This window comes from Hippocampus comes, unplaced genomic scaffold (genome assembly GCF_001891065.2).
Source record: "Hippocampus comes isolate QL1 unplaced genomic scaffold, H_comes_QL1_v1.1 scaffold149, whole genome shotgun sequence".
NCBI classification, from domain to species: domain Eukaryota; kingdom Metazoa; phylum Chordata; class Actinopteri; order Syngnathiformes; family Syngnathidae; genus Hippocampus; species Hippocampus comes.
The window spans coordinates 216,745-243,064 of NW_017805235.1; the positions used below are offsets into that span (position 1 = coordinate 216,745).

The 26,320-nt window shown below is 46.5% G+C and overlaps 1 protein-coding gene across 3 annotated transcripts in view; it reads right to left on the bottom strand.

Annotated features, from left to right (window-relative positions):
• The window catches only part of zfhx4 (zinc finger homeobox 4), an 81,734-nt gene that overhangs the window by 38,251 nt on the left and 17,163 nt on the right, over window positions 1-26,320 (bottom strand). For all 3 annotated transcript variants that reach the window (XM_019869429.1, XM_019869428.1, XM_019869430.1), the window contains exons 2-5: window positions 18,697-21,241; window positions 18,334-18,546; window positions 17,889-18,183; window positions 15,400-15,941 (exon numbers count right to left, since the gene is read on the bottom strand). In XM_019869429.1, the coding sequence (XP_019724988.1) occupies window positions 15,400-15,941; window positions 17,889-18,183; window positions 18,334-18,546; window positions 18,697-21,195 (3,549 nt within the window). In that variant the 5' untranslated portion in view covers window positions 21,196-21,241. The remainder of the gene's footprint in view (window positions 1-15,399; window positions 15,942-17,888; window positions 18,184-18,333; window positions 18,547-18,696; window positions 21,242-26,320) is intronic.

Genomic DNA, 26,320 nt, shown 5'->3' on the forward strand with positions numbered 1-26,320 from the left:
CACACACACACACACACACACACACACACACACACACACACACACACACACACACACACACACACACACACACACAAAATCAACATTCAATCTGACATGTGAAATGGCGACACTCATTCTGTGTGTGTGTGTGTGGGGGGGGGGGGGGGGGACATCAGTTGCCTGAATCATGCCTCATATCATTGACCACTTTATTACCATAAAAGCTTTTGGTTCTGCTCTGGTTGCAGTCGCGTTGCAACGATCCAGAGCCCAGAAATCCCACTTCCCTGGCTTCAAACGAGCCAGACACGTCAATGGAGAACGTCCCGGCCACTTTGTCGATTATTTCCAGCTATACATGATCATGACACATTGCAGCATGTGAGCTGAAGCAGTCCGAATAAAGCGAAAAAAACCCCAAAAAAGACATTCCAAAGGCCAATTTTGGTTTCGCGCTTAATTTTGCATTTTATTCCAGCATCATGTCGCGGTTCCACTGTAAAATGTCTCGCCCCGAAAATATTCTATGATAAAAAGGAGCAGAAAAACAGAGCTGCGTTCATGCGTAGAGCCTGTATGTCATTAATTGGAGAAGTCTGAGGTGACGTGCGGACTCGGCACAAAGGAAAAAGTCAAAATAAGGGGCTGGGAGGGCAAAGCTGTTTTTCTCCGAACGTTCACATTGTCCGGCTCTGTTCATTGTTGCCAGCTGCAGGGGTTTCTCATTCAACGTGCGCTGTCAGTTGCGAGCGCCGCATCTCCACTTGCCTCTCTAATGGCATCGCGGCCATGCAAAGCCGCCCCCTACCTCTCGCCCGGCCCTCAGCGCCTGCGTGCGCACAAGCTCGCAAATATGCACACACAGCACAGCAAGCCACCCACCTCCAAGCCCCCACCAACCCCCTCTGGTCTACAGCGACCCACCTTGTCCCGCTCTCATACACCCGGTCAAGCCAAGCATATCGAGTGTGCCTCTGTTGTTGCTGCCGGGCTAATGAACAATGCACAAAAACAAAAGAGCGGGCCGAGCTTTTATTATCTGATCCTCTGTGATGGGAGGAGGGCAGCACGATGGATGAGGGTGGTGGTGGGGGGGATGCATAGACACAGGGCAAATGTTATATTTCTATAAAAGTGCGCTAGCAAGCTTTTTCATGCACGTACACGTCGTTCTTTCCCGCTGCATCCCAACACCGTTGCATAATCATCACGCGGTTGAACAGGTGGGTCAGAAAGTGTGTGTGTGTGTGTCTGTGCGCGGTGGGCGGCAGGTGTGTGAGTTTCAATGCCCCCGCCCCTCCCTTCCCCCGCCCGTTCTGTCTTTGACAAACAGGGATTAGCAACTTAGCTACAGCTGCTAACACATCTTTTCTTCATTCGTTCTTTCTTTCTTTTGTCGGAAATCTAACCGGGTTTTTCTCATGAAGCGGTGGGACGTCCCTGCGCGGTCAGAGGCCCTTTCAGAAGTCTTAAGTTTTAATTAAGTCCGAGTTGTCAGAAGAAAGCTCCCCTAGACCAGAGCTCAGGGCCATTAATTACAGCTATCTTTGTTTCTCTGTGAAAGGAGGCCTCCCTCGCACTCTTTCACCCCCCCCCAACCACCACAACCACCCACTCTCTTTTTTTCCCCCCCCTGTCCTGCCTTCCCTCGACGGAGACAACAGAGCTGCAGTCATCGCACATGCCTGCGCTCCTGGACAACTCACATGCATAGATCACATGCAAGAGTCCGTTGTCTTGAAACCTTTCTCCCAATAATACCTTTTTCGCTGATGCCAGGCATCGTGTTCGTAATGGCCTTCCATAATCACGCCGTGTGCGATGCAGCCCACACAAGAGCCCCTATAGATCCGCCACGTCTTTCATTCTGTCACCAATCATTAGTATTTCGGTGCAAAAACAATGGGCGCCTTTCACTGCGCCTTCTTTTGTGCTCTCTCTCTTGATTCACGCGGGATTTCACTCCAGTTACTTGAGTTCTGGATGTGAAACGGGAAGTTGCCGCAATGAATCCAAGTCCTTAGCAGGCCGCGATTTTGTCCAGCGACAGAGCGAGTGCAAAAGACGAACGGCGCCATGTAAATGTGACAAAGCCAGTGTTCTTTTTCGACGCCCCGAGCCACTGATAACTCTGTGAAAAAGAGCGAGGTTTCGCCGGAGTCACCCTTGACTGGTTTTCAAATGTTTCTACTGGCAAAGCCATTCAGGTAATTGAACCGGTTGGAAATGAAAACGCTCAGACAAATCAACAGCGGCCCCAAAAATGCTTCACGCGGTTCAACGTTTTGACTTATTTGCTTTTAGGGATATGAAGCTTCAGTCAGACAGAGTTGAATGATACACTTGGGGTTGAAGCCGGCTGCCAGCTAGGTTTAGACCTAATATTAATTCTCTCGCCATCAGCACATTCCAGAGGGTTTGTTTAAGACCTAAACTAGAGGGCTGTCTGTCTGTCGCTCTGGCACTCGGCAGGCGCTCGGGAGATTGCAGGCCAGAATATCCATGATTTATGAATGTTTAAAGGAGCACTTTGACTCCTGCCAGGCGTGGGCTGTGTAATGCACATTGAAACACACAAACACAGTGTTCCTGCTCCTGGGTTTGCGCTGCTGTATCTGTGTCCCAATAAATGAACCTGCTCTCTGGCGATGTCGGCTGGATTTCGTTGTTTTGACCGTCACGTTTGGGGTGATGTGAAAAAAAAAAAAAAATCCGACGACCATGGCAGATTTGCGGATGTTATGCAAACAAGAAACTCTTGACCCTTGCTCTACAAATGTCTGGCTGGGCAAATTATCGAAACGTAATTGTGATTTCCGATGTCGGCATCTCAGCAAAACACAGAAAACCATTAACGTGACGAACAGCGGCAGTTGTGTATGCCAATTAATGTGTTGCGAACGCACCCTCAACGTAACGCGTTGCTTGTGCAGCAAGCATTTGACGGGTGTTATTCTAAATTCCCAGAGGGTGTTTTCAGCTGTTTGTCGACACCCCGGTTGAGATTTCTTGTCAAACTAAACACAAAGAATCAAACAAAAACTTAAATAAACACACACATTGTACATTTGAGCACAAGCCATGCTTCATTTTGGAAACATCACCAGCGCTAATGCTCGCAGTCAACAGGAAATCTTATTGATGGCTTGATGGAAAATTAGCATTGAGTTCTGGGATTGCTCTTTCATCAATAATGAAGAGTCTCACATAAAAGCTGTAGTAACAAATACAGGCAGGTCATATAACAAAACCAACAGCCGTATGTTGGTCCCAACACGCGTAATGCAAGTTATGTTCATACATTTGCATCTCGACTTTCTTCTTCTCATCTTTATTTATGTAAATGTGTATCTCCATGCATGTGCCCCATCGAAGAGGCCAATGCCCACAGCAGTTATTTTTTTATTTTTTTTATTCATTGTTTAGTTCTTTTATTTCAATATGTTATTCTTTTACTAGTTACTAATCCATTTTCTGGCTGTACTTTAAAGTTATTATTAAATTGTGAAATCAATTAATTATCTTTTTTTTCATTAATCCCAATTTCAATATCCATCAAAAATAATAATTATTATTATTATTTTGCTTTTCCACAATGGCCCAGCCCCACTACCGGGTATCATTGATATATACAGCGTGTGCCAATAAAGTTGTTCATCTAAACAATCTGTTACCAAAGATAAGATCAGCAATTTTTGCTTGTTTTGTCCTTCCATTGGTCACAACATTGTGACTGCAAACGTGAACTAACACATTAACCGTTGGGGTCCTCACTTCATGACAACTGAAGAAAGAAATGCAGGTTTTGGTCCATGTTGAAATTTTGGGTATTTCAAATGTTTGTGAAATATAATGGCGATATGAAATGCAATGTACTACTTGGCGATAAACAATATTCAACCAAATTCTCACAAGGGCACTTTCAATTAGCATGAATCAGCATGTGTGCCACGTTATTGTCTGCGCGGTTCCACGGAATTAGAAAAACACTCACACGTCCTTGTGGCGTATGGCACCTCATCACAGCTCCTGGTGGTGGTTAATTGTTGGGAATTAGTGTTTGGCAAACAACCAAATAAGCTAACATTCCCAGTGGGCCAATCAAGTTCATAAACAGCCCCCGTGTCATGAGTAGACCGTCATGTAGCACACGCACACACACACACACACACACACAGTTCTCTGGGTGGTGGCCGACATGTTCACTCACATCCCCCACAGCCCCTCACATGGAATGTAAATTACCACTGTTTATTTGTCAAAAACACAACATTGTCAGTCTTGTCCATAAAATGCACACACACACAACACACACACAGACACACATTTGGAGAGGGTGGAGGAGAGTTAATTTGACAGGTGTGGGAAGCTCCCTTGTGGTGTTTTTGCTTGTGTGTGTGTGTGTGTGTGTGTGTGTGTGTGTGTGCATGTGTGAGGCTGACAGAGGACTACATTCATTATTCTGAATGAGATGTTTACAAAACACCTTTCTGGCGCACACAAACACAAGTACACACACCTCAGTGCTCACTTGCTCGGTTTGTGAGGAGGGGAAGCGGGCTGCTATGCCGTCACATTCATTTGTTCTGTCTGTGGTGGCAAAGCTGTCTCATTAACTGAATTCTTAATAAGGCAAGGCAAAATACATCCCTGCAAAAACTTCTTTCATCTTTCTTCTCCCGTCTGTGTGTGTGTGTGTGTGTGTGTGTGTGTGTGTGTGTGTGTGTTTACGCATCAGTCATTTCCAGAGCACTGTTTTTTTTCATTTTGCGTGTGTTTTTGTGTCTGCCTATATCATTTCAATTGTGTGCTTCCCTTTTTTGTCCTTGCTTCCAATGGTGCGCGCAAACTTGTAACGACAAAAATATTTCAAAAGCAGAAGGCTCGCTATTTCTTCCATAAACCAAATGACAAATTTGGCGGCCGTATTCACCACCGTGGCTCTTTCCCGTCATTAAGTGCAGAGAAGCAGGCCCCTAATGAACACATCGCGCCACTGGAGCTCTCTGTCTTGTGTGTGTCAAAGCATGCGCATGCATGTCTCAAATGTGAAGAACCATCACGCATGTTCCTGTGTCCGCTGACAAGAGGGGCGTGCACACATGCAAATGTGCCCCCCCCTCCTCTCACTGCGACAACAAAAAATTCTGTATCGTATTTCGTCCTTTGTTTTTTTTGTGGAAGTAGGGGAGCAGGGCTATACCATCCTCGTGGAGCGTCACAAGCTTCCGGTGCTGTCCCGTGCCCCCTCCCCCGGAGTCATCTGAGACAAAAACAGCCCCATTTGGCCCAGCAAACAACAAAAGCGCGTTTTGTTCCTCGAAAGTATTCTAAACACATAGCAGCGCTGCCTGGAAGGCTGCCAAGTGTAGAATTCCAACCTGTGCTCCGAACTCCCAAACACGTCGCTGCCTACCACCGCTCAGCCCGCGGGACAAAGGCGAGTGAATAGCGAGATCACTACCGCGCTAAAAAAAGAAGCTGAGGGCGCCAGGTAGGAGCTACCTGACATCCAGCATTAGCGAGAGCAGCAAATGCAAGTCAGGCGTGGAAAGACAAATTTGACGCCACATACAACAATTGCGACCGCATCGCGTTCGATGAAAACGTCGACCTCGGTTGGCTTATGAGATGCTCAGTGCTGTCCCGCGTGTGTTGTTAAAACAGAGTCACGAAACAAGGAGTTTCACAAAGCCAGATTTTAAGAAAAAACAATGATTTCATGAGACATGAAACAAACGGCGGTAGCGTTCCGACTTGATGTCTGAAAACATTCCGTCAGCAAATGTTAATCGCCATTTGCAACTGCCAGTGCCGCCCAAGTCTGGGAGACAGCGCGAGATTTGCTTCCGTTTACCAGACATGTTTTCAGACCGCGTGCTCAGGACCGCGCAATGCCTCCGTTGCGTTATGGCAGGAAGTGCAACAATGTACCGAGTCGATCGGGAGCGTTGCTAAGCAACGGAGGGGAATCCCGCGCTGCACATTTTGTTCATAAGCAAGGTCGCGGCAGTTCGCTTCCCACGGTTCGTTGCAACGAAGGGCCTTGTCACTATTTAGTGAGAAAAATCCAGTCGTTATTATGACGTTCGTGTTCTAAAGGTATTCGTCGTAGGCAAAACCGGCAAATGGAAAATGAAGGACGTGAAATCGGGACTTGTGAACGTTACAGCGGCGAAAACTTTGTCAACGGGATACGTTGAAACGAGCTTGGACTGTATTGTACACGTTAAGTGTGAAAAACTAAAGCGGGCTACTTCAGGGATTTCACTTGTCACGGGTTCTTTTTGGAACGCAACCCCCGTGATAAACGCGAGATTCCTGTACACTAAATACACGGACGGACAGCTATGAAAAGATAAATGTCCATTTCTAGTGCCAAATTTGCCTTGCAACAGTGGCGTGCTTCCATGAAACACCTCATTGTAAATCAGTCTTTTCATGAAAATGTGCTTGTCATCCATCACATATTGTATGCATTGTCCGTTTAACGTGCGATGCAAATCTTTTGCTTTATATTTCACTCTCTCAAGGCAACTGCGTCCTTTCGTATAGTCGAACCGCTATGCTTATATGTATGAAAAAAACAAAACAAAATAGTAATAATTAAAAAAAACAAGTTCTCTTTTTCCCTCTTGCTGATCTTCTTTCCTTGTTTTGCTTGCAAAGCCCTCCACTATCAAAAAAGCTAAGACAAATATTTCCTCAAGCTAAATTGCTTCTCCCGTGTCTCAGTCCTGGCTGATGGCCGTCCCGTGTAATCACAGCTCCGAAGCCCGTCCGTCCGTGAGGTGCACGAGGGCCCGTGGGCCAGCTTAGCTTAGGTCACCCAATAATAATAATAAGCGTCCATTGCGTAATGGCTGCCAAGGCAAATAAATGAATTATCACACTGAGTCTTTGGTCTAAAGCCTCCTGCCATTCGTCTGCTCGTATGCACTCTCCCTCTCCCCTTTCCCTCCATTCTGCCATTTACTCTTTGCTACTTGACAGCAGACACAATGAGGACGTAAAGGCGATACAGCTTTGAGGAAATATAAAATAACTCCCCGGGCCAACCAGCCGGATTTCCCTTTCTCTTGTTTCCACACACACGCATACATTTTACACACTTGCAGTAGTGATGTAAGTGTAGCTGACATATGGGCCAAAGGTCAATCTGAAGTTCACAGCTTCCTAACCTTCCTGGCCCCCTTTCTTGGAAAAATCACTTCAGTCTCCAGAGCTCTTCTTTTTTTTTTTTCCTTTCCCTTTTACACAAGCCTCCGCCTCCCCTCTTCCAATACACACACACACACACGCACACACACACACACACACACACACACACACACACACACACAGCCAACCCCTCACAAAAGGAGGAGACAAACAGCCTTGCTAAGGATTTACATGATCCATTTCTTCTGGTTTTGGTCAATGAAGCCTAGTCACACATATTTTACATTGTACTGAGCCAGCAGTTGGGAATAACAGACTCAAAGAAACACAGACGCCAGAAGAGGGCTTACTAACTCATCAGCGCGTGTATGCGTGCGTGCGAGTGAATGAATGTGCGTGTTTGGTGTCTTAAAAACGCCAGTCCACCTCCGCCCCCACCAAAATGGATGAGTATTTACATTAGCATGAGATTTGGACAGCAAGGCTCAGCCAGTTATTCAATATGAGTGATCCTGACCTTAACCCATTAGGGTGTAAAAGCTCCCGCTTGTCTCCGCTGCCGCCAGGTGACTCTGACCAGACCTCCCCGTGTCCCGAAACCATCTTCTTCGTCATCTCACAATGGGACAGAGATCATAAATTGGCTCAAGATGGTCAAAATGGTAACACGCTCAGCGGATTGTGTTTTTTTTTGCCAACGTTGCGCCAGGAGGAGGGACTCAGCGTATATGCTAACACGCCCTTGGGCAGTGTTAATCATTTTCCAGTTTTCCTCACGTGCAAAAGATGCCTTGGGTGAAAATCAAGGCAAGGCCTAATTGACAGAATCTGTGAGAGACGTCGAGAAAAACAAAAATAAAAGGAATGGAAATCTGGGGCTTCGGCTAATTGCTTGGTACCATCAAAGAGGTTTGTACTACACTGATGTTGTTATATTTAACTAAAACCGAAAGAGAAGGGAAAATCATTTTGGCGCCGGGAGGGGCTGCGATTTGTATTTTTATTTTTGCCAAGTTTGGTTTTCTCTGCTCTCTTCATGAGATGCGTGTGCTTGCAAAAAAAAAAAAAAAAAAAAAAAAAAATAGCCATTAGTGATAGTTAGACAAAAGGAACGTTCAAACTGCAAGGCAAGGCAAACGAACTGACTGGTTTGAGAGACAAAGAGCATAAGAAACTATAAGCGGTGAGAACAAAAGAACATGAGACAGAAAGGGAGAGACTGATAGGGAAGGATCTCGACAAGCGTCGTCGAGTTCAAATCACTAATTACACATTCCTGAGCCTGTGAAGGGAGTATTGTTTTGCAGTTAGCCCCGACCCTGTCACATGGTTTCACTTAGCACAAAACAAAAGGTACAGGGAACAAAACACGTCTAATACCGAGAGTCCCGCTAATGAAAGAGAAACGGGAGAAATTAACCCTGAGGTGGATCTTCGTGAGAAATCGGGTGGTGATTACAGGACAAAGAGAGTTCATTTTGAAACTGTCGCAAGACGTCAGACTGCCCCGTCCGTCTCTTTCCTCTAAGAAGTGCCGTCATTAAATGAGGCTCTCGTCATGCCGTAACACACCATGCGCGTGATGCGCTTGAATGGCACCGTTCAATCTTCATTTCAAAATGAGCCGCTGTTGTTTCGTGTGCCTTGCAAGTGATGGGAAAGATGGCACATTTGGCCCTGGCCTCCTCTTATGGAGGGCCTCTGTCTGCGCACTTATCAGTAGCCAGAGACTAAAATAGAGACAGTGTGCAAGCGCACATAGATAATTCCTTCAACAATTCCCGGCACGTCACATCAACTCAACTGACCGCATTTTCAACGACCTGATTTGTTCTAGTGCAACCCATAAAGTCGACGCCGCTCTCCCAAATATAGAGGAAGCTACCGTGGCGGCATGAGCGGGGAGCAGTAAAATGATAGCGGTGACACCATAGAGGAGAATTGCCTGGCTGGCTGGTGTTTGCCCAGACCCCGGCGCGTAAAGGAAGGAGATTGTTTTCCCTTGAAAAAGCCTCGGCCGTAGTCCACATACCAGCGTCCACTCAACATACCAATGGACTCTTTGAAGATTACTCAAATGTTTGCCTTTGTTCCCCCACCAACCCCCAACCGCCCAGTTCGCTGGCCCTAACCTAGACTCCTGTTTGACTGAGGAGGAGGAAGGATTGAGAAAATATACAGCAAAAAATAAAAATAAAAAGCGGCATGGTAGAACCTCCGCGCAGGATGCACATCCATTCAACAAGGAAACTGTCTCAGAACGCTAAATAATTCATTCTGATCAGATGACCGTCACCGGAAACAGTAGTCACGTGTCAAGCAAGCAATTGGAGGAGTCTCACTGATGAATTTATCTTTCCAAAAGTACCTGACCACAACTCAGGTTGCTACTCTACTGTATTCTTGCAAAACAAATATTAGCAAGTTAGCATAGTACACGTAGTATAAAAGTATAAAAGCACAGGGAAAATGTCATCGCCCTATCCATGTATATCAGCACTTTCTCCACTCAGGTTGCTATCGCTCTCAAATTTGGCAACGACTGGGAGCACGGTAGCGGCGGAGCCTTCACTTTCACGGTATTACGTGACCAGAGGGCACAAAGTTCAAATCCTTACTGATCTGCCTTTGTGTTTTCTGTACTCGGGATGTTATCTCGCTCTATGCTCTGAGTCCAACTGTTAGCAACAGTTGCTTTTTTTGGGGGGGGGGGGGTTGTTGAGGACAAAGTTTAAATTTGTTCTGCAGGGCAAGCCTAACACGCAATAGCTCCTTCCCAAAAACTGCTTACGGACTAGCAGCCCCATTCAAAATGCCCCCCCCCCCCCAAAACTATTTTGAGTCATCGCGGCACTTTTTGCGCGACATCCTGCTAAGATCGGATGAGAACGCTGAACTCTAAACTCGCATCTTCCTTTCGGCTTCATTTAAAAAAATTCAACCGCTCAATCATAATTATTGATGAATGCGATTCTTCCTAAATGTGTAGAAAAATCAACAAATTGACACACCCTCGCCCCGGCCCAATCTCCCCCCTGTCATTCGACCCGCATTAATCCCGAACAAGTAAGTGGGCTTTCTATCAGGTCTATTTCAAAGCATCAGGGATTACCTCACAGAACCTAAGCTGCTTGAACTCACAGGAGGTCAGGAACATTGTGCTGCTGCTGAGAGCATAGGGGGCCTGTGGGTAAAGGTGGATGGACGGCAGGGCAAGCCGGTTCCTCTTCCCCCGCCCCCTCCTTCCACCGGCCCACCAACACCATTCCTCAAGCCTTCGAGCTCTCTTTTCATTCCCGCCTCTCTTTTCCACCATATAATCGAATATCTCCCACTACTTATCTATTCAGTGAGCACCTAATGGTTAAAATCAATTAGAGCTGGAATGCTGAAATGCCGAATACTGGGCCACATGCAGATAATGACAGAGAGCGCGTGGTGAGAGCAAGAGAGAGAGAGAGAGAGAGAGAGAGAGAGAGAGAGAGAGAGAGAGAGACACGCAGGACCGGTCCGAGGGAGGCACAATTACCTCCAAATCGATTGATTATTGATTGGGTAGGGGCATGGAAGAGTATTTCAGTTCAACTTTGTCCACATCAATATCTTTGACTAGAGGAGAAAAGTGTGGGAGAAGGAGCATCTGAAATTAACGCCGCGAATGAAAATATTCTTCGGTGCAACACTACACTGCCTTTCCTGAAGTTGTGAATGTCACAAACCCACATGTCGCCTGAGGAATAATACCCTTTTACTGTCAGGGAGCGCAACTGACTGACTAACTGAAGAATCACTTTATGGGGTTCAAGCTTGGTGCTGTATCGGAACACATTTTCAATGATTAAAAGCAGCTGAATGGAGCCTTTCCTTCAGGGTACCGAGCAGGTAAAGTGCCGAAAGGGTGGAGCTCCACACACCCCGTGTCGTTTTCTATTTTGTCGCGCCGTGTATACGGCTGACGTATTGCTAGCCCAGCTACACGGAACGCAGATCAAGCTGCGCTGTTTCAAAGTGAGCAGAAGTGTGTTTCTGAACACGATGCGCCGGTTGCAATCGGGAGCGTGAGCAAAGACTAGATTGCACACACACGGCACACGCATAAATTCGCGCACGCTGCGGCTCTGCTAACCATCTGGTTGAAGCCGGGGAAGGAGGATCCCTTATTAATATCGAGGAGGATTATTGAAGGATAAAGGCTGTCCACTCAAGCGCACAAAGCCACAGTGTACAGACACATACGCACAAGCACCTGCATCCCTGCGCTTTAATTAGCCGTCACCCTCCCCCACTTCACCCGAAGCTCTCATAAGGTATCCATTGTAATGGCGACAGGTGAAAGGCGAGGGGGATGAGAGGGTGAAAAAAAATGAGGGGACAGAAGGTGAGCCCGGTCGTCTGACCGGGGGCCGCATCATGACAGCACGCGGCGCTCAATCGGTGAGCCCTCCTTTTAGAGAAGAATAACAACTCTTGGAGTTAATGGGAGACAAGGAGGCGACGATCAAGCAGACAGCGGCTCAAGTGGGAAGACTTCATAATGGGACCGGGGATGAACCGGGAAACTTAACTGGAGATATAATACGCCGCCATGAATATATGCAACGCATACGCCTCGTATGCGAGGGACCGTGTCATAAACGGTGCCGTGCATTTGAAATAGATCCGACTCTTTACCATTCTCGAGGACGAACACAATGGCTTTTTATGCAAATCTACAGAAGTCAAGCTCCTGTCGATTTCCCCATCACGTTGGCTGAAATGACAGTCCGATAATTTGAGCTGCATAAACAGAGAGATATTTGATTTTCAAATGAGAGTGGCAAGGGTTGACCCTCGCTAATAGCCACGGCACGGCGCTTGACTTCATATCACAAATGCACAAATCAAGCTATCTGCATTCTGAAGAGATGGGCCGAATATAATCTGCATGCAAGAAAGGCAAAAATACCAATAAAATAAGATGGCTCGACGCTCATGAAATCAAAGGGGAGACTCCGAAGATGTGTTCTCTCAATGCATTCTCATGTTCAATTGGCCGGCCAGGGGAATTACAGGTAATGGCAAGGCCGACCTGCACTTTCTCAAAGTACATGGAGACATCTATACACCGGAGGGTGTCCGAGCTCCGTGTCCTCTGCCCTCTTTTTCCACTCCGCCCATTAAAAACGTGGAGCTTTTTATGTGGCACAGTTCAAAGAAGTACACAAGGGACAGATAGACGGGTGGGAAAATCAAGAAAAGAAAAACAGAAATATGGAAATGCACGGTGGAGCCCGGATGTCCATTTCTGCTTGAATGATGACGGAAAACTGGACAGACAGACACACAGACAGTGCGACGGAAGGGGGGAGGCTAATGGCGACTGAGGACAGTTGAAGATTTATTCAGACAGCCATCTGAGAAACAGGTGCTATGGCCTATGAGACTGCGTCTGTGTTTGCGTGTGTATATGTCTGTCTATGTGCGTGCATGTGCGTGTGTGTGTGTGTGTGTGTGTGTGTGTGTGTGTGTGTGTGTGTGTGTGTGTGTGTGTGTGTGTGTCGTCCCTGACCATGCAACATTGACCATGAACATTCTCCACTCCTAATGACCCAAGGGCAAAGCCCTGATCGCAACCTCAAAGCCCAGTGGACACACACACACACACACACACACACACACACACACACACCGGCTACAAAATGACCCCCCTTGCTTAGCCGTGCTCCACTTGTGAATGGCACTGACAGATTTACTCCCGTCTCCTGTGCGTATTAAAGGCCACTGTTTGTTATTACAAATCATAAACGAAACCATACATCATCATATTCAATGCTAAGCTAAACAGAAGCGCTGGCCAGCGACAGACATGCGATGCTATGACGGAGTTTAATGTCCAACTAACCACACAGGCTACTGGCACATGTCTTGCACTCAACAGCTGTGCTAATGCTGTACTTGGGTAATAATAGATGCAATTTAGAAAAAACAAATGTAACTTGCCCAGAAATGTAAAAAAATTAAATTAAATTAAAAATAAACAATTGTTTGAACCAGGGATAGGCCATGTTTCCTTGCCCAGCTATTGGAAAAGTGATCACAAATAAAACATATAATTTAATGGGATCAAAGTTTTGGACTCCGGTTGCCATGCCAGTATGTGTTGACCAGAGTTGCCACCGTATGTGTGTAGCTCAATTTGTCAATTTCTGCTTTATACTGGAGCATTACAATTCATTCCAAACAATCAGCAGAATTCTGATTCATTGTTATGGAGAATGTTCAATTATAAACAATATTTTAGCTGGTCTGAGGGAACAAGGATGAGGCTGTAAATGAAGACAAAAACACTGAAACCGTATTTTGTGTAGAAGTGGATTTCTCACATGGCAAGAAGCGTAAAATATAAAATTAACTCATTTTTCCCCACATTGGCAAAAAAAAAAAAAAAAACACCTCACGTTATTTTTGAAAACACTTGGTGCATATCGAGGATTTTTTTTTTTTTTATCCTGACGTGATGGCACGATTCCGCAATATGGCTTTGGCTCACTCCAGGAAGCGGAGCAAAGTGGTGACAGCTCAGAGGAAGGCTCGGGTGTTGACAGTCAAAACTGTTAGAGAACTTTTCTTTACTTTGTGGATACTTTTTGACAAAGGAAGATACAAAATCCGGCTTTTTGGGGGGGGCAATTTTGGATGACCGTATGACACACAAGAGCATATTATACTTGAGAAATGACGGTACAGTAATTTTCTCTCCTAAGCGCCAGCTAGGCTTTTTTTTTTTTTTCTTCTTCTTCAAACGAGGCCTATGACTTTGGACACTTGCCGGTCCCGGGACACCCGTTTATTTTGTGTCTATGTGCTGCAAATGTCATTTGTCTCTCTCTTTTAAAAAGTCTGGAAAATAAGACACTTTCAAATTCCCCTTAGAAGTATTCCATCGCTGCTACAAAGCGGTCATAAAATCTCCTGAATATGCTTTTTGTTTTGTGTCTTCAAATGGTTTCTCGTGCCATAAAGATTTTCTGTGTTTCCAAAAAAACAGATGGTAAAGTAGTCAACACTTGGATCTTTTATGCGCCGGGCCGAGCTACCTCCGTTCCCATGTGCTTTTCACCTCTGCCAATACATGAAAGAGGAGGTGGGTTTTTTTTCTGGTCAAATAAAAGAAATGATTTTTTTTTTTTCCTCTACTCCAGTCCTACCACTAGCTGCCTTTTCTCCCACTTGCTTGGCTTTCGTAGCACATGTACCACATGTCCAAGGGTAAAATATTGGGACTTGTGCCAGAGGCATTAAAAGCCTCATCTGTGGAACACATTTGTTGAAGCCTGTAGGGGTCGACGGGTGGGTAGATGAGGTATTGCGGTGCTCAGGGTGCACAGAGCGGGCATTGGGCTGGCCCACATGCCAGGGTGAAAAAGACACTGCCTGGCTTTAGTGGAATATCTTGAGGGAGGAAGAAAAAATGCAAGTGCTTTTACAAAAAAAGCTCGCCTTGCGTCAAATGTTTGTGATTGCCTGCTTTTCTGTTGTTTTTGTTTTTTAATCTTATTTTTCTTATTTGTGGCACTCACAAACCATGGCTGACATGCTGGATAGATGATGCCACACGTTGACACAAAAACGCATTTTGAGAGAGCAAAAGTAATATGCTGTCCAGTACACACACACACACACACACACACACACACACACACACACACACACTATTACTTCGTTTACACTCGGTGGGGCACAGGGGAGGGCACAAATAGAGTTAAGGGGGCTCTGCCCCTTCCCCTCAAACTCCCTCCGAGAACCACCGCTGAAAATACACGGGAAAACTCAAATGCGTGTTTACGTGTTCATAAAATATGTATTTTAAATAAATTTTCAACTTTTGAAAATGAAACACATTTTTGGGAGCTCCGACACAAAAGTACACTCCAAAAATAAAAGACTTAATTGATTAAATTATGTGAAAGGTCGAGCTGATGAATTTGAAGCATGTTGGGTAATTAACAGCAAGAGTAATGCTAGTGGAATCAAAGCAGGAAATGTGCCCAGGAAACCACTCCGTATCCACACAGCGACCCTTTTTTCCGTCTTTGCCCTCCCATTCTAATGGGAACGTCGTATCCTTGTGATGGTCTCAGTGAAGAAACAAACAAACTAACACAAAGACAAACATGCAAAGCCGACACGTGGTTCTATCGCGTCAACTCCCCCCTGCGGTGTATCGGAACGGGGCGGCTTTGATCGCGAGGTGAGAGCAGACAAGAGCATTTTTACCTTGTAAAGTCGGATGGCGGTCTCATGCCTCTGATTGGTGGTGTGTAGCCTCAGTTTATCCACACTGTTGCTGTAGTAGTCACAAGCGTTGCACTTGAGGTGCACAGGGTTGCCAATGGCCACACACTTTAATCTCCACTGGTTGGCCTTGCCTCCTTCCTTGATGTGGGCCACCAACTGGTGCTTCTGCATGTGCTTGTCCGTCTTGCAGTGCAGCTGAAAGTTAGCCTTGAGCTGCGTGTTGTAGCTGCACAGCTTGCACTGGTAGACGTCGCCGACCACGCAGCGCCACTCCTCCTCCGGCAGCGAGCGCTCCGTGTTGACGTGGGCATTAAGCGCCTCCAGGCTGTCGGTGGAGTAGCAGTTGCACACGGCGCACTGGTAGAGGCGCAGCGAGGGGTCACTAATAGGCGGCGACAGGGAGGAGAGGGAAGGGTCCACTGAGGACATGCCCCCCATTCCACCTGAGGACACCAGCGAGAGATCGTCAGCCATCAGCTGACCGCCGGCGAGACGCAATTCCGATGAGAGGTCACTGTTCACTACAAAGAAAGCGAACGGGGAGATGACATTAACATTAAGATCACGGCGCCACGGGGAGAACCGTGTATGACAGTAAAAATGTATCGGGGGGGCATGAACATTAATTTGGAGAAATCACAGAGAAAAGGACAGGGAGGGAGAATGGAGTCCTCCATGCAGGCCTCTTTTACACAAAAGGATTTAATAAAATAAAGCCTCACAGACGACTAGGGCTCCTTACAAAGTCTCGTCTATAAAAAAAAACCCTAATAGGATTGAATCAGGATCAATTACAATCATCCTTTTCAACTTGCTAACTCGCTCATCAGGTAGCTTTAATTACTCCTCTTAGCAGCAGTGGGACAACGCTTTTCAAGGGCGGGTTTTTCCTCTCATGCGCACTCACGCACACACACACACGCACACACACACACACACACACACACACACACACACACACACACACACAAAGATGTGAAAAGAATCAACATTTTCTCTTTCTTTGCCCACTCAGACCTGGAAATGAAAGAAAATCTGCCAACCGTAGAAATCTAACAAATTATTTTGTTTCATCTCTTCATTGACCCTCCATTCATGCTATCAAAGCACATAACGTCTGTTTTTACATCATTTAACACTTTGTTTGGAGCACAGAAATGACAAATTGAAATCTATTCATGAAATGCATTGTATTAATTATTGAGTGCGGAGCGAGGGATATTCCCAATGAGCCTCTTCCGTATTTGAATATAAAACAATCACGCTCGCACCATCTAAACCCCTGTAGAGCTGCACTCACGATAGGGAGCGGGGTGCTATCGGTGTAAATCACTGTGAGTACATCTGCTGGCTGGGCTGTGACCTCAACACTGGCAGAGGGAGTGTGTGTAACACTGCAGGGTCATTGTTAAAGCTCGCTCACTCCTACAGGAATCCACTTCCTGCTGGGTGCCAGCGTGCCAGTGTGTGTGTGTGTGTGTGTGTGTGTGTGTGTGTGTGTGTGTGTGTGTGTGTTCTTTCTGGGGTTTGGAAAGGTGGGGTAGCGTGTATGGTGGCAAGGATTAATCTGATTTAAGAAAATTACAAATGAAAGATTAAGAATTATTCTTATGGTCCATCTCATAATCATCTTTTTAATCAGCGAGGGGTCAAAGCAAGGAGACAATGACAGAGAGACAATATGAGAGAGGAGATAAGGGGAAGGAAAAAGAGCTGGAGCAAAGGGGGCACCGGGGGAAAAAAAGAATGGGAGTGCTAAGAGACGTTAAGAAGGATTGCAAGAAAAATGAAAAGGAACAAAATGGATGCACGGAAACACACAGATGATAACTGTGATTTTTAAAATCGATAGCCAACACTTCCTATGGTTCAATTCCAATTTAATTTTGGTTCATATTTAGGCGTATTCTTTTTTTTTTTAATATAGTTATTTATTGTTGATTAATTTGACTGCATATCCATTATTTTATTTTCAATGATGATGTACAAAAATCAGAGGTGGGAGACTCCAGTCGACACAAGCCCACTTCCATCTTGCTTGGCAAAAATTCATGAGAGACTCAAGTTGACTTTGACTTGGCATTCATAAGACTCGGCTTGATTTTGACTCAAACTCCATGACATTCGGCTGACATCAGAAACGTGGTTCTTATTTTTTTATGTCATGGGCGGCGCCACTCTGGCACTGCCTCCTAAATTCCGCTGCAATAGGCTCCCATTTATCAGCAAACCTTGTGATGAGAGCTGTTCTAGATAATATTAAAAAAATGTACTGATTGGCTTGGAGAAGTCCCATAGTTCTACTGTCTCAAAGTCGGGCATGTGATGTTGTTTTTGACTTTTCTTGTTCTACAAGGTGCTTTAAAAGGTTTCATTCGATTTTTTTTTTGTTTTATTCAATCACAGATTAGGTATGAATAAAGTAAAATTCAATCGCAGTGTTTTATTTGGATTCATGCGTCGCTTACCGAGACCGGATCCAAGAGCACTTGCTGTTGCAGCATCGAGCTGGAAGGGGTTGATCATCATCTGGGTGTCTGGGCCGCCGCCGCCGCCGGGGTTCTCCAGTTTGACACCCGCCAGGCCGATGTTTTGAGCCAGATAATACTGGTAAAGCTCAGCCTCAGCTGGTGCCAGCCCTAAATGAAGGCTGTGTTGGATCTGCTTCATGTTCTGCTGCAGCAGCATCATGTTGTGCATGTGTTTCTCACTCGTCATGTGAATTCGCAGGTTGCGGGCCACGTTTGTCTCATAGTCGCAAACCTGAAGGAGGAAAGCCTGATCAGTAATCACATCATGCAATCACACATGAAAATTGAAACAATTTTAAACCATCAAACAGCAACACAGGGTGAAATACTCTGTCTCGTTGGGGTGCAACCTCATTACAATGATGCGGCTTTTTTTGGTTACCTCACATCGCCAAGTCGGCTTCTGTTTGGGCTTGGATGGCGAGGGTGCCCCGCAGCCCGCACCGAGGCCGGTACTAGCGACTGGGTTGGCATGGTTGTGGTTGTACTGTGCCTCACTTCCACCATTCTGGAGTGTTTGGACATTGTTCAGATGCTTGTCCGACTGCATATGGATGCTAAGGTTTCCTTTGGTGGTGGTTGAGTAGTTGCAGACCTAAAATGGAAGATTTGCCATGAGCTAGAACACAGGGTATGACAAGTGACGCAATTCACACGACGTGCAATTCATCAGAGTCGGCCCCTGCAATCATGTCCTTGTCAGATACACAAAAGACGGCGATGTACTTTGTAAAATTAGACAGACCTCGCAGCGGAAAGGCTTGTATCCACAGGTATAGCTTTCCCCTCTGGCTAAACGAGGGTGAGGCTGGCCCGTACGGCAGTAAGCACACGATCCTCCAGATTCTGGATGTTTCTCCTTCATATGAGCGTCCAGTGTCTGCTGGTATTTGTAATGCCAGTTACACTTGGGACACTTGAGCGTTTTGCACGAGTTCCGCGAATGCATCATAGTCATGTGGCCCCCAAGAGAACGTGAGGATCCCAAGACCGTGTCACACTTTGGGCACTCCACACCGCTTCCTGGTGACCCTTCACCTGGCCCTGGGGTACCAGGGGTACCCGGGGTGCCAGGGGTACTGGGATTTCCAGTGTGTGGATGGTTAGGTCCAGGACTCTCATCATCCCGACGCATCAATATCATGTCAAGGGGGTGGGAGGACGGCGATGACTCATCCCGCCCCATCAGAACTTCAGCGGTTGAGTCATTACTGCTTTCCCGCTCTCTGGCAGCAGCCAGGGCAATGGACAGACGAGTCTTTTCCATTTCCAGCTTCTCACATATAGCCAGGGAAGAAGAGGAGGCGGATGGCGGACCTTTGCTGTCACTGTTAAACATTAGCACACTGTTGGAAAGAGGGGAAATACTTTGGTTTAAGAGAGGGAAATCTTTGCTACTGGTGCCGTTGGCCCTCTGGTCTTTGAGAAGCACACTCATTGCCTGCTCCTCTTCGTCCTCCGCCTCAATTTCTTCTCCGCCACCATTGGAGTAACCGTCCTCATCCTGCTCTGGACTTTGTTGTCCCACTGCACTTGGCTCCTGCTTAACAGGCAGGTAGTGGCTCAGGTCCGGCCCATTGGGTTGCAAAGTGCACGTGTCCCTAATGTGGGCCTTACGGTCAAGATCAGAGTTCCGGCCATCCAGGTTGACACCAGTGGCGGCGGCAGCAGCAGCAGCAGCAGAACTTCCACTGGAGGTTCTATGGGCACCAGCCCCACCCCCGAGGTTTGGGTTGGTCTCAGCCTTTGGCATGGTTTGGGATCTGGGATTTTGGTCATTGGAGGAGCTGCTGGCACTGCCCTTCAGGAAAGCAAAGCCTGCCTGAAGGGACTCGGCACTCTCCCCACTACTGTGGAAAGCGTTCCACAAGCCACGGAGCCCAGTGTCTGGCCCGAGGAAGTTGGCAGGTGTGGGAAAGTGGGATAGCACAGATACAGGGGTTTTTTTTGGTTCCAGAAAGCTTATAAGAGGTTCTTTGTCCTTGCCGATGCCCTGTATGATAGCAGAAACACGCTTGTTGCTCAGTAGCTTCTGCTCCTGCTCATTCAGGGTCATTCGGTGGTCATGGACAGCATGTGTCACGAATGAGCGGCTATAGCCAAATGAGAGCTTGCACAGGAAACACATGAGCACTGGCTTTCGCCGCCCGTCGGCCACACAGCCCTCAAATTTGGATAAGTCCACATTGTTGGGGACATCTTTGGATACACAGGAGTTTTTGGCTGCACCGTCCCCCGTCAAATAGTCTTTGTCATTCTTGTGGCGGAGGTCATAAACACGAAAACTGTGCAACACGGGACTAGTGCCTGCCCGCCCTCCATTTGAGGTATTTGATATGGAGGGGGGGTCGGCCACCAACGATTTACTTCCCAAGGATGATGCGATGTGGAAGGAGTTGATGATCTGGGGAAAGAAGGACATGGGTGCAGCAGGCTGCTCCAGCCGCTCCCCCCCTTGGCCCAGACCACTTTGGCCGGTGGTAGCCTGGGCATTGGGGAAAGTCTGGGAGGATAGCAGGCCCCTGAAATGGAGAGCCCCGGGGAGCCCTTCCTGGTTGCCACGCTGCTCTTTGGAGTCCTCCACGATGAAGGCAGAGCCATCCGGCTGGTAGATGATCTCACCGCACAGGTTCTCCACATCGCTCTCCTCTTCCAGCTCGCTGTTTAGTTCCCCTCCATCGGCCGCACACCCCACACGCTCGCCGTCGTCTTCGCTCTCCTCTCCTGCCATACCTTCGAGCTCATCAACATCTTCGTGGCCTCCGGTGTTTGGCAGTCGGCCGTTGGGGCAGTGGTGCTCCATATATTTTTGTAAACTGGAGAAGGAGCCGGAACATTCGTTGCAGGGGATCTCCTTTGCCGGCGCCACAGGCGATGTGGCAGGGGCAGAACAGTCTGAACCCAAAGCTGCTCCTCCTCCTCCTACTCCTGGTAAAGTCCCAGTAACACTCCCTTTGTTACCGGTTGTAAAGCTTTCTCTCCGACTCTGTTCTGTAATAGAGTCAATGGTTGCACTGACAGAGGTGAGGGTTGCCGTGGATCTCAGTGGATTGACAGTCGACTCTCCAAGGCCATTCTCCACCTCTCTGGCTACAGGCGACGTTTGGCTGCTACCGGCATTGTTGCTGTTGGCGACGCCAGTCTCCATGGCCAGAGCCGAGTTGTCCTCAGCAACACCGAGCCTTTGGCCACCATGTTCCTGCTGCCGTGACGAGACCATAGGGGGAGAGTCACAAGTTGCCATGGCGTCCACTACATGGGGATCTCATCTCATCCGGCCTAGCAGGGACCTAAGTTGGAGAGAAAAGAAGAGAGGCAAGCATAGAGGTAAGTGACAAATCATGAGAAAGTTTTCAGCCGGGGTGCCATGGCTCACGAGTATGCCGTGAATTATCCGGTTTGGCTCGATTGGTCCGAAAATTGTTTGAATGAATTGCAAATGGATCTTTTTTCATCTATCTATGCCAGCAACATATATTGACAGGCAGGAAAACTAAATCATCTTCCGTTATCGCAGAAGGCGCATGTAAGTGGTGAGCCCAACTGTTGCGCCATTTGTACACCAGAAGAAATCGTACCTTCCTGCTAATATATCAGCTTTGTGTTCAATTCAATAAGACCGTATTTCACTCTAAGTCTATTTGTGAGTGAATGTGGACAAGATCATCATTGTTTCAGTATTCATGCTCGTCGTTGTGCCGTGAGATTTTTCGGAGGCGAAAAGGGCGCCTTGGTTCAAGAAATGTTGGGAAACTCTGCTCAAAACCCTCGAGCTTCTTTGTTTCCTTGTGTTTGTAGAAGTAGAGTGTTAATTGAAATGGCACACGTGACCAGCGATGCAAATAGTAATCACATACCCGACAGTCATTCAATCCTGCAATGACAAAGATATGCAAAACAAATCAGAAAAAAACCAACAGACGCTGACTGCCAATTCACGGAAATTGCTGTCTTGATCAGTCAAAAGCTCCCAAATTAGAAGCCGCAGCGCGTTGTTTTACTGGCTACAGTACCGGCTTCTCTCAGGTAGCTTCCGGGTGGGTGACTGAGCTGACATTAAAAGGAAAGCTTTAAAGGCCTATGTTGACATTCACTCCTATCCACCTGCTGCTTCATTCTGACTCGCTTTTGCCACTCTCTCCCTGCCGCACAACAAAGCTACAAAGCAATTAGAGGATTAATCCGTACCAATCCAAGGCCAAACAAAACCAGTGGGAGGGACAGTGAAAGCGTGAGGAATGAAATCAAACGTGTGTGTGTGTGTGTGTGTGTGTGCGTGCGTGCATGAGTGAGTGTGTTTGAGGGGAGTGCACGTGTATGTGCACGCGCTATAATCAGGTATAATCTGACATATCCAAGAGATGATTCCATGGGGACTAGCGATAGATTAAAAGAGAGAAATTGTGTTTTCATTCGCTGTATCTCACTTGTTTTATACAGTACGTAAGATTAAAGGGCGAAAGGGGCAATATGAATCATTTGAGGATGAATCATGTTAGGTGTTTCTCTGCTGTCTTTTGAGTCACGGTGAAAGTTTGAGCCGACTGAATATAAAAATGTGCTCATTATATTTTATTTACAACTTCAAATTGCGATTCGGATTGACGCGAAACAACACTTTGTCGCACGGATTCCCACAGGGCTGAAAAAGAAAAAGCTTACACACATCTACTTATGAAGACACTCTTGTAATTGTGGGAAATTATTCATAATATCCATTACCTTCTAAGGGAGCCACAAGTTAAAACAGGCCATAAATATGCGTTACGTCAAAGGAATGCACGACGTTATCACACCATGCAACACGTTGTTTTGTTTCAGCGGTTGGTGTGGCACTCGCAGCAATGTTGCTCGAGAGGACACTGGCTTCGACAACTGTACTTGCATCAAATCAAGAAATGTTTGTGTGGCAATGAGAAATACGTACAATAAAAAGGAATGAATAGTTTCCAAAAACTACCTTGAGGATATAAATTCTACATTTTAAATTGCTGTGGTGAAACGTTTCCTCTCTTTGCGAGCTTTGTGCAAACCGCGCCTGTTGGAAGCAGTCGGTCTGACAGCAAAACACGCACATCGGTATTTACTACTCTGTCATTTCAACCGCTTAAGTTGTAGCTCAGACAAAAGACGCGGCTCTCACTTTTAAATGTGGACTTACGTACGTCTTAGGGATGAGGGAATGCCTTTTTGATCATTTGGCAGCCATTGCAAACAGCTGTTGATAGGCGTGCTCCCCAAGCCACAGTGACAAAGCATCTGCCTGCCTTCCATTGCAGTAGTTGGCTCGATCAATACATGCGGTAAACTGCATGTGTATATACGGTACAAGTAAAAACTAAGATAAAACACACACACACAATGGTAAAAAGTCAAAGAATCAACCAGCATCTCCTTTTTTTTTTTTTTTTTGGTTTTTAATTAAGCATGCCCCCGTGCACTCATGTGCACACATATGCGGTGAAGTACAGTCAGGTAATTAAAGTGGCAGATCAGATCCGGTGTGAGGCAAATAATAGGCCAGGAATTTCAGCCTTGGACACTCAACGTTCTAATGGGAGAGAGGGGCTCAGAGACTTCTCTTTGGTCGGATTGTTTTTCCTCTCTTCTCCCCCTCATGGCTAAAGCCCTTTCCATCCATCTGCCTTTCAGTACTTCGCCGAGACGGAGACACCCGGTCCCAAGCAGGTTGTTTTTATTATTATTACAATTATTATTATCCCCCATTATACCCAGCTTCTCTCTTCTCTCACTTTTGTGCTTTTATGGCAAGAGAAGTCACAATTTTCCCCATGCTTTTATATGACAGTCGTTATCGGACCGTACTCCAAACAAACAAACGTGGCAAACGGGTTGCATAAAAGTTGGCAAATCTGGTTTGTGTTTGTTGAGAGGCCTGTCATCAATCACATCGTGTAAGCAGAGCACAAGAGTGAAATTCAGACTTGACAAAGTGAGCTGCTGAATGCCACAGTCCCCGCCTCCGACTTTTGTGCTCCGGTCGCACTATCATGCGTAAGTTGCAGTCTCGGCCTCTTGCATGCAAAACCTGAAATGACACTGTCGCCACACTGTCACGTCTTGGTCGGTGGGAATCTGTTTTCGGTCCAAATTGTCCATTTGCTACCGGGAACCGCCGGCGTGAACACTTAAGGCATCCATCCACAGGTGATACCTGCAAAGTTGCCGTTTGCCTTTCAATGATGCGTCTTCCCACCATTTTGTCTTACTAGTTCATTTGAATCCTAATGCTGAGAAGTCAAAGCAGTGGCCGCATACGCAGTCTTTGAGGTCTCCCAGAAGGTCATTCGTTCTCACCTTGTGGCCCCTCAGTCAAGCACCAAATCTTCTATCAAATTAGCCAAAGACAAAGGAGGCCACGGTGGCTGTGAAAGCCTGTGCATCCATCTCCCACTGACACTGGCATGAATAGGCCAACTCTGGCCTAATTAGGCCTGTTTATTTGTTGCCAAGCTTAAGGACAGGGGGCAAAATACAAAGTGGACAAAGGAGGGGGAGAATCATATTCTTTTGGCTAAAATCTTGAACAAAGCCAAATATCTGCCTTTGCTGTATTCTGATTACAAGCACAGGCCTTCAAACATAAAAAAAAGATCTATCAATATGATAAAGCATGACTTCTCATTCATTCTCAAAGGTAAAACAGGGGGCAAAATACAAAGTGGACACAGGAGGGGGAGAATAATCTTCTTTTGGCTAAAATCTTGAACAAAGCCAAATATCTGCCTTTGCTGTATTCTGATTACAAGCACAGGTCTTCATACAAAAAAAAAAGATCTATCAATATTATAAAGCATGACTTCTCATTCATTCTCAAAGGTAATATAACACACACCAATTCTGACTAAAACAACAGTGTCAGACCAGTGTACAAAAAGATGTCATTTCTGTTCCTAAAGGCAGAGTCTGGGGCTAAATAATGGACTCGAGGGTAACTACATGTATGTTTACAAGCTTTTACAGTTGAGAGGCGTTTAAACAAAACTGTGGGAGCACTGCACTGGCAGGCCACTGTCGCCTTTCTGCAGTGCTTTTCCACTGCACAGTACAGGCTCGACTCAGCTCAGATTGCCCACGTCAAAATACTGCACCGCAAAGCTGAGAAAACCAGACTGCATTGAACGCATTAGCTAGAACAAGAACACGACAACAATCGCCGAAAACCAGGGTATCGCATTCGTTGTAGTTTATTCAGCATGCTGAGCACGGCATTGAGACGTTCATAGGAGCAGAGACAGAAGACAGGTAGAAACCAGAAAACTGAACTCAAACACTGCTGAGTCCATCAGAGGTCAACCAATCAGCAGCCGGCAGCGCTGTGCATCTGCGTCCGCCATTGGAACCGTGTCAAGAGGGGAAAAGGGCCATAAATGAAATCTTTTTGAGTGTGATAGGGGGAAAAGAAGGTGGAGTGGTCAGATGGACTCCTGAGTTTCCCCCTGGAGCGGGTATGCAGCACCCATCACTCAGCTTGATGACAGGTAAATTGGTCCGACTGGATGCTCAGGTAACATTACACTAAACTGCCCTCGGGTCCACACCTGATAAGTCATTGTTCGTGAAAGACAATACCTGACTGATGTCGGATATACCCCCCGCCCCCCCCAACACCCTCCGCCAACAAAAGTCAGACTCAAAATTCAACTTGTTGACCAGCGACTGTGTAGCTGCATTAAGAGACGGGGAATTGTGGATGGGTCAGAAAAGCTGACCTGGGGTCAGATTTCATGAGCACATTTGTTGGGCTAAATTCAACAAAGATGGTGGGAAATAGTGTACCTCAGTGACTGCTAAAGAGCAAAAACCAGAAGAACTCTTGTGTTTCCAATCGGAGTCCAGTCAAGGGTACTTTGACTGTTCCTATTCGGATATTTGGGGTGGTGGCTGAACAGACACAAGACGTTTGAATAGATTTCATTTTGTATCCAAATGGGGCTTACGCAGTCCAGTCAAAATATGTGTAGAAACTCAGCAATATTTCCGACTGAAACCAAGCTGAAACATTAAAATAAATAGTCAGACACTGCTGGGTCACAGTCTGCAATTACGGCCCTTGCTAAAGATTTTTTTTCCCCCAGCATCAAAGGAGAAGCCAATCTACATAGCTAATGCCTCCAATTTTTTCCCCTTTCCGTCCTCCAACTCAAAACAGCAGAGGCTGAGGGTAAAAGGGAGGTGGGATGGTGGGGAGGGGTGGAAGCGGGGATTTTTCTTTTGCTGGCAATCTGGAAACACTCTCCAGTTAATTAAGGTTGATTGGAAATGAACCGCACAAACAAAGGGCAGCCTATGCCCTGAATATTATGACTTGCGCACATGTACGCACGCGTGCATGAGGGCGGGGGGGG